Genomic DNA, 11,160 nt, shown 5'->3' with positions numbered 1-11,160 from the left:
AAAGCGACAAAGGTTATTCCCAACATATGGGGTTTCTTTTCATACCTACTATCACTATTACATTTTGGATAGACACAATGTTTAATTCTCCCCATTTATACCTAAAGAAATAATAATAATACTTATCTATAAGTTTAATATTTTGAAAACAAACGTCTAAACCGAAAGCTTGTCCCACCATAATTCCATCCCGCCCGCGAGACCCCCATATTTCATATCATGTTACATAAGCCTTGGCTTAATATTATTAACCTACAATTTTAAATGAATTATTTTAAACCAAAGATATTTATAATTAAACATTTACATACCTTTCGTGTAAGTTTCCATTAATAAATCTACTTATTAATGACTTTAAATTAAAATTTTACAGTTATATGATTCTTCGTTAAGCCACGTGACATTTTATAGTTTTACTAGTTACCGATAGGTGGTGTGTTCCGGGCGCTTTCCCCGCCGTCTGCTAGGTCTGCCTAGCGTGGGAGCCCGCCCGTAAAATCGGGGGTTTATCCTATTTATTTTGTCTATGTATAGTACCCATTTTTCGGTAATTCAGCTTGCACGTACGATAATGTACGATAATTTTTAAAATAGCTGAATATCTGACTTTGAAACATAAATCCGTTGAACTTTTAAGCGTTGTTTAAAAGTTATATTTCACAAATTTTACTTCACTATTTCACACAACATTCCAATTTACCGCCAGTTTTTAGGCGTACGATAATTTATTTCTGAAATCGATAATTGTTGCGCTATAATTCTAGTTACAGGAACTGGCAACGCTGGACTTGGGGAACGTCATTTATTATACCTGGCAACTCTGCTTTCATAACCACGTTGTCCTACAAGATTCTAGACGTTTTCAAATAAAGTGATGATTAAAAAGAAATTGAAAATGCCAATTTTAACAGAAAATGAAATTGAAATACATGACGAAAAAGTAATAATTTGTAACGTAGAAACAGATAAAATATCGAAGTTAATTATGTATTGTATATTTTGTTTTCTCTCTTTTCAGTTGCAAAACGCTTTAGAATGCATAAGATCATTGAAAAAGAAACAAAAACCAAACAAAAAATCTGTTCTATTAGATGATGTAGATGAGAAATTATTCCTTGAAGTTTCTTTTAAAAGGATTCCAAAAACTGATCACATTATTTCTTTAAAATTGTAACTTTGGAAAAAAAGCAAAACTGTGTTAAATATATCAGCTCTGTAATTAATCGTTTCATTTGCAGAAATCTTAAACATCCCTATGTTACTGACCCCAAGAATATATGCTTAATTGTTAAAGATCGAGACAAGGATAGTAGAAATTTTGAAGAAGATATTTTCCACTGGCAAGAGTTTCTAAAGAAGCATGATATCAATGTTGGAGAGGTCAATATAAAAGCTTTGTTTCTTAAATTTAACAACTTAACTAATAAAACTATATTCTATATAGATAATACCTTATAAGCAATTAAAAGTAGAATATAAAACTCATGAAGCCAAAAGGAACTTGTGCCATGGATTTGACTTATTTTTGGTTGATGCATGCTTATCTTCGTTAATGCCTTGCTCTCTTGGCAAGACGTTTGTTAAAAAACGAAAGTAATACATTTGGAAATGGCGAGAAAAGTTATTTGACCAATTTTTTTAAACTAGTCTTTTTTTTGTATAGAATGCCATACGGTATAAACATGAGTGAGGACCGAATTGAAAACCGGTTTAAACAGGCCCTTATTAAAACTACGATGAATGTTACAGGACGTGGCAACCTTGGGTAGAATATTAAATTTCAATTTGATTTTATATATTCCAATCTTAAACTCACATTTCCTTCTAGTACTTGTCAAGTTGGATGCCTCGGTCAAACCGATGAAGAATTAATAGATAATATCAAGGAAGTTGTGAAAACTTTATCCCATAAATTGCCAGGAGGTTCGGAAAATGTCCATTCTTTAAATTTGAAAATGTCTTTGTCAGAATCAATACCCATTTATATGGCTTTTCGTAAGTATCTATTTTCACACAGAAAATCTCAAAAGAATTTTTTTAATTTGCACCCAAGTAATGTCGGTTTCCACGCCTGATAGATTCGGCTTCCAAAGTTGTTATAAAAAAACCAAAAAATGAGAACAGGGCGGTTGAAGATGAAGTGAATACTCTAGTTCGGAGTAAAGCTAAAATATACCCTTCAGGAAATATAAAATTAATACCGGAAGCTGTTGAAGATTTGGTGGAATTGGAAGAAGCAAAGTTGCCCATTGAGAATCATCTTTTAGGTCTTCAGGATATTGAAAAGTGGAAAAAAAGAATGGGACGGAAAAATGTATCCGAAGATGAAGTCGTCCAGATCTTGAAGAAGAAGGAAGGGCAAAGAAAACGTATTGTTGAAAAGGTTAAGCTGAAAGCCAAATTACAGGAAGCTAACTTTAAAGAAGCCAAGGCTTTAAAAGCTGTTCAAATTGACAAGAAAAATGAAAAACGCAATAAAAAGTCAAAGATTCCAGTTGGTCTTAACCCATTTACATCCGAAGGTGAGAAATTTCTTAAGAAGTCTATTCGCGAGCGGAAGGTGGAAGAAATTGGAGAAGAGCCCAAGATCGCCAAGTGGAAAAAGAAAAACAAATTGAAGAAACTTAAAAAGAAAATAAAGTTTAGTGCAAAGAAAGAAGTTTCAGAGAAGCACAGCGATACTGAAAATAATCATCGCACCTTTTCTTTGCAAAAAGAAAAGTCTGAGAAACTAGAGGCAACACTTGACCTTTCAAATAATTTATCTAAAAATAAGAAAAGAAAGATGATGAGGTGGGGACACTTGACACCGGAGCTAATTTCGGTTAGCAAAGAGTCAACTGTTGAAAAATCTGAGCAACTTCCTGCACCAGTTTTGGAAAATAAAGAAAAAAATGGCAAAGACAAAAAGAGAAATCGTAAAAATAAGAAAACTAAAAATATATCTAATGAAAATGAAGTTTCAACCCCTGAAAAGAAAAGGCAAACTTTTAGCATTATGCGTCTAGGGAGCATGAAGAAGAAAAGTTACAAATTGGACAAGCTCAATTTGGGACAAAATGGACAGGGTGACCCGACACTTTTATCAATTAAATCTGATGTTTTACTGCAGTCCCCCTCTAAATTACCTCTTAAAGAATCCTTAGTTTCATTAAATGGTAAGAGAAAGAAAGCCAAAAAAATTTCAGGAATTAAGAAACTTAAGAGCTCCTAATGAGTTATGTAAAACTTAAGTGAAAATAAATTTCCAGCCTCCCATATTTGGACCATTATTCATTTCTTGGAAATCTTAATAATAGGTCTATCAGTAGCTGAACAAAGTATCATAGTTCCTAGTACATTGCGAAAACGTGTTTCAGAAAACTTGTTATCAACCCATCGACCCAGACATTTCTACGTCATTAACAATACAGAGGTTTATTGACCAAGAAAACGTCAGTTTATCATGCTTGTGATGATGCAATCTTCCAACTGTAAAAAATAGTTCCTAAAGTATTTATTTAAAAATCGATTGCAGAAAATTAATTTTTGAAGTTTCTTTACCACATCTTAAAAGTAGGAAAGTTAACATTAATTTTATATTCCAAGACGGCCAATTAAGAAAAATAGGCGGAGTAATACTTTTTTCCTCCGTGCGGATCACTTTACGGAGAAAATAATCACGTCATTCCCTTCTAATGTCGGAGAACGTAAGGACACGCTACAAAAATCCGCTAAGGACTTCGTTATTTCCAAGATGAATCAGTAGTATTTAAAGGGACCCGCACCGTACGGTGCTGCTTCGGCAGACAATATTTAAAAATGGCGTAAGTTTAACTTAATTATTTTAGGATTTTATTATTGAAATCGTAAAACTTAGCGTAATGTTTAGCCAGTCAAAGGCTTACAACTAGATTAGGACTTGGTTTTTACAAAATTTCATTGTCCTACTTTTGCTACAGTTCAATAACCACGCATGCCCTACTAAGGCTTTAAGGGAAAGTGTTAAGAAAAATCTAGTATATTCTAACCAACTTATTTTAAATCTTTTCTATCATTCTATTACGTTAAGTGTTTTTGAAATAAATTAAAAACAAGCAATTTTTATATTTGCAGTTTCATTATGGATTTCTCCATTACTTCATCTGCCCAAATACTGGCAGTAGCGAATATATATATTGAAAATACTAGTACTTCTCAATTTGCATCAACAAGTAGTTATGAATATCAAAGAAGATATGTCCAACATGTGGAAAACAGGGAGCTGGAGTTCCATGGAGGAACTCCTGTTAAGCGACCAATTTTCTCCTAATGAGAAAATTGGGTTGCCTAACCAGGATATTTTGGGGGATGAAAATCAAACAACTCTTGAAGGCTTAGATCGTTTGGATGGACTTCTGGATGAATTCTTGGCGGCTAGTAAATCGAAAGATGAAGCTAAGCCGGCTTACAACTCATTAGATAATGAAGGTAACTTTATGATTTACAAAGTTCATTACATTACCAAAGAGTAAGAGTCTTGGAAGTTAAAATACATAACTTTTTAAAGAATCCTTATTTGTTTGTAACCTTGACTGACTCATTGCATAATTTATCATGCCTAACCCTTTTAAGTCTCTCAGGTAGTGATTTTTAGAATGGTTTTAACTTTTATTTCATTTGCAGATTTTTTTCCGGAATGGGTGGAAAACAAAATAGATTTTTCCTTATTGGAGAACCTTGATAACTTGGATAAGCTTCTGGATGATCCATCTTTGGTGATGCAAGAAGATGAACTTCCAAATTTATCAACTGACCAAGTGGATACTAGTGTTGAACTCCCTTCAGTGAAAAAATTCCCTAAAGATATTGACTTTTCCTTAAAAGATGCCCCCAATTCTCCTTATTCGTACCCTAGTTCGCCCGAGGGAATTGTACCCAATGTCAGTGCACCAACTAGCCCTATAGGCTCATCACCGCTGAGTTATGGCAACATTATACTTTCAAACAATATTTATCCATCTACACTACCTTCTCCGAGCTTTACCACTTCACCTACAACATTCACCATCATATTACCAAGTGGTAATTTGGCAGGACTGGTAGCAGACTACCAAGAAATTTCTGAAGTAGAGTTGTTTCCTGAATCACTCAATGACAGTCTGAATAACATAGGCATCGTTTTACCATTGGAAGTGCAGGAAGATGTCTTGCCTGTCGCTGAAGAGTCAGCGAATAACAGCTTCGAAGGAATTCTCAAGGATAAACCAGCTATTAAACTAGAAGCCTCGGACAAAGTAGAAAAAATGAAATTTGGAAAAGGTCGAAAGCGCAAGAACATTGAAGACTTCAATGTAAGCTGCTCTAATTCTTCAGATTCTGGAGACTACGCACCACCAGTCCCAAAACAACGTAAAGAACGTAAACGCATGCAGAACAAAGACGCTGCTACTCGTTACAGGCAAAAGAAGAAAGCTGAGGCCGAAGCTATAGGGGGAGTGGAAGAAAAGCTGTTGGATGAGAACAGAAGTCTCACGGATAAAGCGCAACAATTATCCAATGAAATCTCTTATCTGAAGGGTCTTATGAGGGAAATGTTCAAAGCTAGAGGTCTATTGAAATGATTTTTAGCCTCAATTTTCATGTATTAGTTTATTAATATAGCACTAAATGTAGTTAAATTTTTGATTGATTTTTATATTCCCCAATAATTAGCTACCTAATTTCTATGTATTTTTGGAATTTGTTCTTTTTTTTTAACATTATACTGTGAGGTGTTGGATTTCTTTTTACAATAAAAAGTTAGAGGAAACATCTTTTTTCACTTCTAATCTGTATATGAAAAATAAATTTGTATATCCTCAAGATATGCCAATAATTTAAGATTATAAGTCAAAAGCAGATATTACTGAATTATTGGTATATCCTCTGAATATTATATTGAAATGAATTCTAACCTTATGATAAAAAGAAAAGGTTATGCAACCATCCGCTATATTAAGAATATTTCAGGGAGATTATTATATCGTCTATCCTTGGCTATGGCTCTGATAAGGTTCAATGTCAGAAAATGGAATGTCATAGCTTTTTCACTTCAGTGATACAGAGAATATCTTTCTAAATAAAGCTACAATTTCGCTACAGATTTTCTTAAGATCTCTTCCCCGGACCCAACTGCAGAATTATTTATAATTCCTCCCTCCCAAACGTGATAGCTTTTTTGACAAACCATATTCTGGATTTTTTTCAGCCCTATTTTCGGAAACTAGCGCGGGAATCTACAAATTCTGTAGACCTTTAAAGGCCCTGAGTAAACACAGGGTTTATTTTTGGCATATAAGGATTTAAGTTTGGTAAGTTAATATGGCACCAACCATTCTACCACATCACGGTGTTGCACTCAAATTGTTTTACCTTTACTCTTAAAGGACGTGAATGCTGAATTGAAATGCGGGTAGAATTTCAGGTAGCTCCTTCCCTACCGTCCAATGATTCGAGCAAACTTTCCCGCTTCCCCAAACACGTTATTAGTTAGCGTCAGCCTCAAAATTCAAACAATTCTGTAACCCTTTAAACACACTAATAATGAGTTCTTAATGTACGATATTTCAATGAAATTTTTAACATCAAATGAGGGCTTTAAATTTGGACTAGCAATCTATTAATTTATTTGTCCAAGTTTCAATCCAGATACGTTGAGGTTATTTCTTCCAAGTATTAGCCACCATGAGGTCCTTTCAACTACGGCGTCGAGGTCAGCCTGGAGTGCCAAATGGTCGGAGTGTAGTTTAATTTTGTGAGACAGTTTTGTGTCATCAGCGAATAGTAAAACCAAGGCAACACACACAACAACAGGCAGATAATTAATTAAAATGTTAAAGAGCAGGGGACCCAAGACCGACCCTTGAGGGACACCCTGGTTCACAGTACTCCAAGCTGAAGCTTGACCTTGCAGGATGACCCTTTGCTTACCGTAACGGTCCACGAGGTAATTCTTTAACCAACACAAGGCGGCCCCCTCAATACCAGCCAACTGAAGCGCCTCGAGTAGAATGTTGTGCGGAATCGAATCGAAGGCCTTGGAAAAATCTAGGAAAATAATGTCTACACCAAAACCCCTAATCTAGCCAACGAGACCAGGTATTAGTGGCAAGTAGCAGGTTCGTCAGGCAAGACCGCTTGGAAAGAAAACCGTTCTGGGAGGGGGAGAAAAAATTTGTATTGTGCAGAAAAGAAGTAATTTTGTCATGGACTAGGTGTTCAGAAAATTTAGGAACCTGATTGAGCGGTAAGTTGTGGGGTCAGATCTAGAACCTTTTTTATGGATAGGGGTTATGTGGGCCTCTTTCCAAGGTAGTGGGAGTTCACAAAGAGCAAATGAGTGAGAAATGATTATGTACAAGGGGAAAAACATCTCATTAGCAAGGGACCGAAGCAGAAGAGGGTGGAGACCGTCCAGCCCTGGGGATTTAGAAGCTATAAACTGACGTAATAATTGGTAAATATCTAAAGGCTCGCAGGAGAAGGACGTATGAGTGCGCTCCACAAGCACAGAGGGAACGGGAGCAACTAAGGGAATGGGAGCTACTAAGGGAACGGGAGCAACTAAGGGAGTAAGATAAACTAAGGGAACTGAAGAAACTAAGGGAGCCCCACTGGCACTAACAGTGGAGGCAAAGAAGTCATTTAAAACAGATGCCGCCTCTGATAAGGTGCCAGTAAGAGAACCATCAGGTTTAATAAGCTCATAAATAGACGCACGGGCCAAACGGAACCTGTTAATGTGACCCCAAAACGATTTAGGGTTGTCACGGATCTGAGCAGTTAGGTCAGCCTCATATCTCCGTCGGGCATTACGAACATGGTTGGTAAAGGCATTACGAGCCGCTCGGTACTGGGCATGCAAAGCGTCCAGAACAAGTGGGGAGACAGTACGTTTTTTGGCCCAAAGAAAACGGGACCAGGCAGCAGCCTTAAATTTTCGACTCCGGGACAAACGAAGGTCAGGCCTAGGAGCAGAAGGGGGCCTACGCTATGCGACAAAGGAGGTGATACCTGTGTTAAGTACGGCGAGAAACGCATTCCAGGATTCGGAGATGCTGGCGGAACACAGAACCAGTGACCAATCGATAGAGGATAAAAAGGCACTGAAGGACTCATAGTCCCCTTTGAAGAAATTGGGTCTAGGGATGAAAGTGGGACGTGACCCACACAAGAGAGACTTAAATAATACAACACCGTGGTCACTACGGCCGAGGGCCGGAAGCACCTCCGAGTCAAAGGCTAGCGAAGAATCCGAAGTAAACACCAAGTCGAGAACATTGATCAGTGGCTTTGACTGTAGGAATCTTTTCAGAACTATGCAAGTCGCTCTTGACAGGTTCACCGACTACGGCGCAAACTGGGGACTAAACTTTCAACCACTCAAGTGCAATTTTATGACCTTCTCTCGCAAAACCGACTTTTCAGCGGCCCTCGCTCTCACACTGGGCCATCAGCCACTCACTAAGGTGTCCACCTACAGGTATCTAGGTGGTCTTTTCGATGACCGTCTCTCTTGGATTCCCCATATCGAGGACGTTTCCTCCTCTTCGATGAAAAGACTAAACCTCCTGCGAGCAGTTAAGGTTTTGCGGATTCTGTATACACACCTGTTACGATCCAGACTGGATTACTCTAGTCCCCTTTACGCGTCGGCGCCCGCTTGTGCCCTCAAGAAACTAGATAAAGTTCAAAATGTGGCCCTTCGAGTCATCCTCGGGACTCCACCGTCTTCTTCTATCAGTTTAATGGAGGCCGAAGTGACCATTCCGACCTTAAGCAACAGGAGAGACTACCCTTGCTCCATGTGGGGCGGCGGACACTCCATACTTCTACCGCACTCTCCTGCGCCGGGACCTTGCTTCCTTGGAGATTTTGGAGCATCGCTTCCCAAATAACAGGCTGCCTTTTCTACTTAGAGCTTGGCGCCTGGCTCAAGCCTGCAATCTTGATTGGCTTTTCTACGTTACTAGTCGACACCTCGTCACTGCGGCGACCCCACCATGGACCCCTCATCATCTCGCGCTGGCTCACCTGTCCTAAGGATGACAATAACTCTGACAGTTACGGCAACTTTTTTTCGCAACTCTCGAACCTCACACGAAGGACGCGAAGGTTTTCAGGGGTCGCGGGTGCTGCCTTCGCAATTCCCTCCCTCAACGTTGGTGCGGTTAATTTAGTGGTCATCCTATTAATCGGGTCGAGCTATTTGCCATCCAGATGGCTCTCCTACGCGTCCACACATCTGCGTTCGCCGGTCGTTGTCTGTTCCGACTCTAAAAGCGCACTCAACCAACTGCTAAGTCGGTCAATGGATCCGGTGGCCATCTGTATCCAGGAGCTTTGCGATAAGTACCCGTATCCGGTTTCTCTAATCTGGTGTCCATACACGTGGGAGTTCCAGGAAACGAGACGGCCGATCGTCTCGCCTTGGTTACTGGGCTCCAGTGACCTTCTAGAGTGGACTTCCTCCTCCCGTCTAAAAAAAACAGGTATTTAATGGATATTACCAAGAAACTATATAGGTATAGAGTGCCAGCAGCTTGAAACCCTGCGACGTCACCAATGTTAAACGTCTATTGAGAAAAAAACGCGAGTTTTCATGACAACCACTACGGAAGCTACGGCTGTGACGTCACTAACTTTTAAACACGCATCAACTGCTAGCACTCTATACACTTGGAATGTCTAAGGAAGATTTTTACGGCCGTGATGAAGCTCCGAGTGAAGCTCGTAGAAACGGGCGTGTCTTAAAGCGGGAAAACTCGAGAAAAACTCTCGCGCCTCGCTACCCTTATTCGACAAAAACTCGTCATTAAGCCTAGTCATGGTTATTGTTACGTACTGAGATCATGTGATCTAATAGAGGGCGCTAATGAGGCCTGCCTAAGCTAGTCAGACCAGAATAAAATAAAGATGTTAAAGCTGCTTCATTATTAGCCTTATCATAAACTAAGTTAGATAGTATTATAATTTACTAAACAATATTATAAATTACTCAACATGGTGTCAGAAGTGATGTATTTTCTTGCTAATTATTGCTTTTCCTGAATCATATTTTGGAACTCTGTTTATCTAGCCATTCAAAGTTTTTCTCAACAACCAATTTGGGCCTTGTCTTCTTTTCCCGCCAAATCGCCTCCCTCATGGCAACCACGACTACCACTTTCCCGCCTCCTACACCATTAATTCTGGGAGTTGAACCAGCTGATGCTTGGGATGACTGGTTGGATGAATTTACAATATTTGCTGAGGCTACTGAATTGACAGCGAAGACTAATAAAATTCAGATAAATACTCTTTTGTTGGTCATAGGCCAAGAAGGGCGTGATATATATGATACTTTGGAGTTTCCTCCCTTGGTTGGTCAAGCCACCCGTACCTTTCTTGAAATTACTGATGCCTTCACTTCCCATTTTGGATGTTCATGCTACTGCTATGTTAAACACTTCTCAAAGTGGTCCACTATTTTCTCACTCATCGGCTTTATTGCCCCCTATATCAGTAGATGCAATGAGATCTTTTCGCCGGGGTTTTCCACCTCGTAATCGCAATTTTCACGGACGCCAATTTCAACCCACCAATCGCAATGCTGTGCTGCGACTACCTTATCGCACACCATCTTCATTTCGTGGTCAACCTTCTATGGAGGCACCTTCATCAAACTCCGTATGTGGTCGTTGCCTTGCATCGCATCCCTTTCGCACCTGCCCTGCTCACAATAAAATTTGTGACAAATGTGGTGGTCGCAGTCATTTTGCTAAAGCATGCCGATCACTCCCGCTTCATGGAACATTTGTCTCCACAGCCGAACAATATGACCACAGTGAGTTTCCCTACTCATATGATCACACTTATGATTTCACTGACATGCATCAATCCGCACCACATGACACCTATGCCAATGAGGTACTTTCTCATCCTCCTCAGTTTATACCTAAATCTACTTCCCCACTATCCAACAGACCGATATACTATCCTACACAACCAGAAACTTCCCATGTAACTCAGGATTTGAATTTGATATCAGCTGGATTACCGGCACCTCCGGATCCCTACCAAGATATGGATCCGTTCCACATTGCCTCCTTAACTATCAATGCAACTACGACCTTGACAAAAGGTGACTGGATCACTCCGATTCAAATTCAAAACTTAAAT

At 39.1% G+C, this 11,160-nt stretch overlaps 2 protein-coding genes across 2 annotated transcripts; both read left to right on the top strand.

Annotated features, from left to right (window-relative positions):
* The first annotated feature begins 816 nt into the window (after positions 1-816).
* Positions 817-3,260, top strand: LOC149932659 (uncharacterized). Its single transcript, XM_090155649.1, has 7 exons — positions 817-940; positions 1,019-1,170; positions 1,239-1,380; positions 1,445-1,593; positions 1,664-1,765; positions 1,829-1,995; positions 2,079-3,260. Exons 1-7 carry the CDS (start codon positions 875-877, stop codon positions 3,212-3,214), a joined length of 1,914 nt encoding a protein of 637 aa, XP_090011775.1. The 5' UTR covers positions 817-874; the 3' UTR covers positions 3,215-3,260.
* A 391-nt stretch (positions 3,261-3,651) lies between these two features.
* On the top strand, positions 3,652-5,770 carry LOC149932658 (uncharacterized). Its single transcript, XM_090155650.1, has 3 exons — positions 3,652-3,806; positions 4,096-4,449; positions 4,645-5,770. Exons 2-3 carry the CDS (start codon positions 4,200-4,202, stop codon positions 5,580-5,582), a joined length of 1,188 nt encoding a protein of 395 aa, XP_090011776.1. The 5' UTR covers positions 3,652-3,806; positions 4,096-4,199; the 3' UTR covers positions 5,583-5,770.
* The last annotated feature ends 5,390 nt before the right edge of the window (positions 5,771-11,160 follow it).

Source organism: Leiobunum rupestre, chromosome 8, assembly GCF_980474605.1.
Source record: "Leiobunum rupestre chromosome 8, qqLeiRupe1.1.hap1, whole genome shotgun sequence".
Taxonomy (NCBI): domain Eukaryota; kingdom Metazoa; phylum Arthropoda; class Arachnida; order Opiliones; family Sclerosomatidae; genus Leiobunum; species Leiobunum rupestre.
Note: the sequence above shows the minus strand (reverse complement) of the source record. Positions and strands in the feature narration are given on the sequence as shown.

Bases quoted from the DNA above. Each gene is read 5' to 3' on its own strand.
- LOC149932659 (XM_090155649.1), top strand. From the start codon at position 875: ATGATTAAAAAGAAATTGAAAATGCCAATTTTAACAGAAAATGAAATT. The intron at 1,171-1,238 runs GTAACTTTGGAA...TTTCATTTGCAG, and splicing joins CACATTATTTCTTTAAAATT to AAATCTTAAACATCCCTATG. The intron at 1,766-1,828 runs GTAGAATATTAA...ATTTCCTTCTAG, and splicing joins ACAGGACGTGGCAACCTTGG to TACTTGTCAAGTTGGATGCC.
- LOC149932658 (XM_090155650.1), top strand. From the start codon at position 4,200: ATGAATATCAAAGAAGATATGTCCAACATGTGGAAAACAGGGAGCTGG. The intron at 4,450-4,644 runs GTAACTTTATGA...TTTCATTTGCAG, and splicing joins CAACTCATTAGATAATGAAG to ATTTTTTTCCGGAATGGGTG.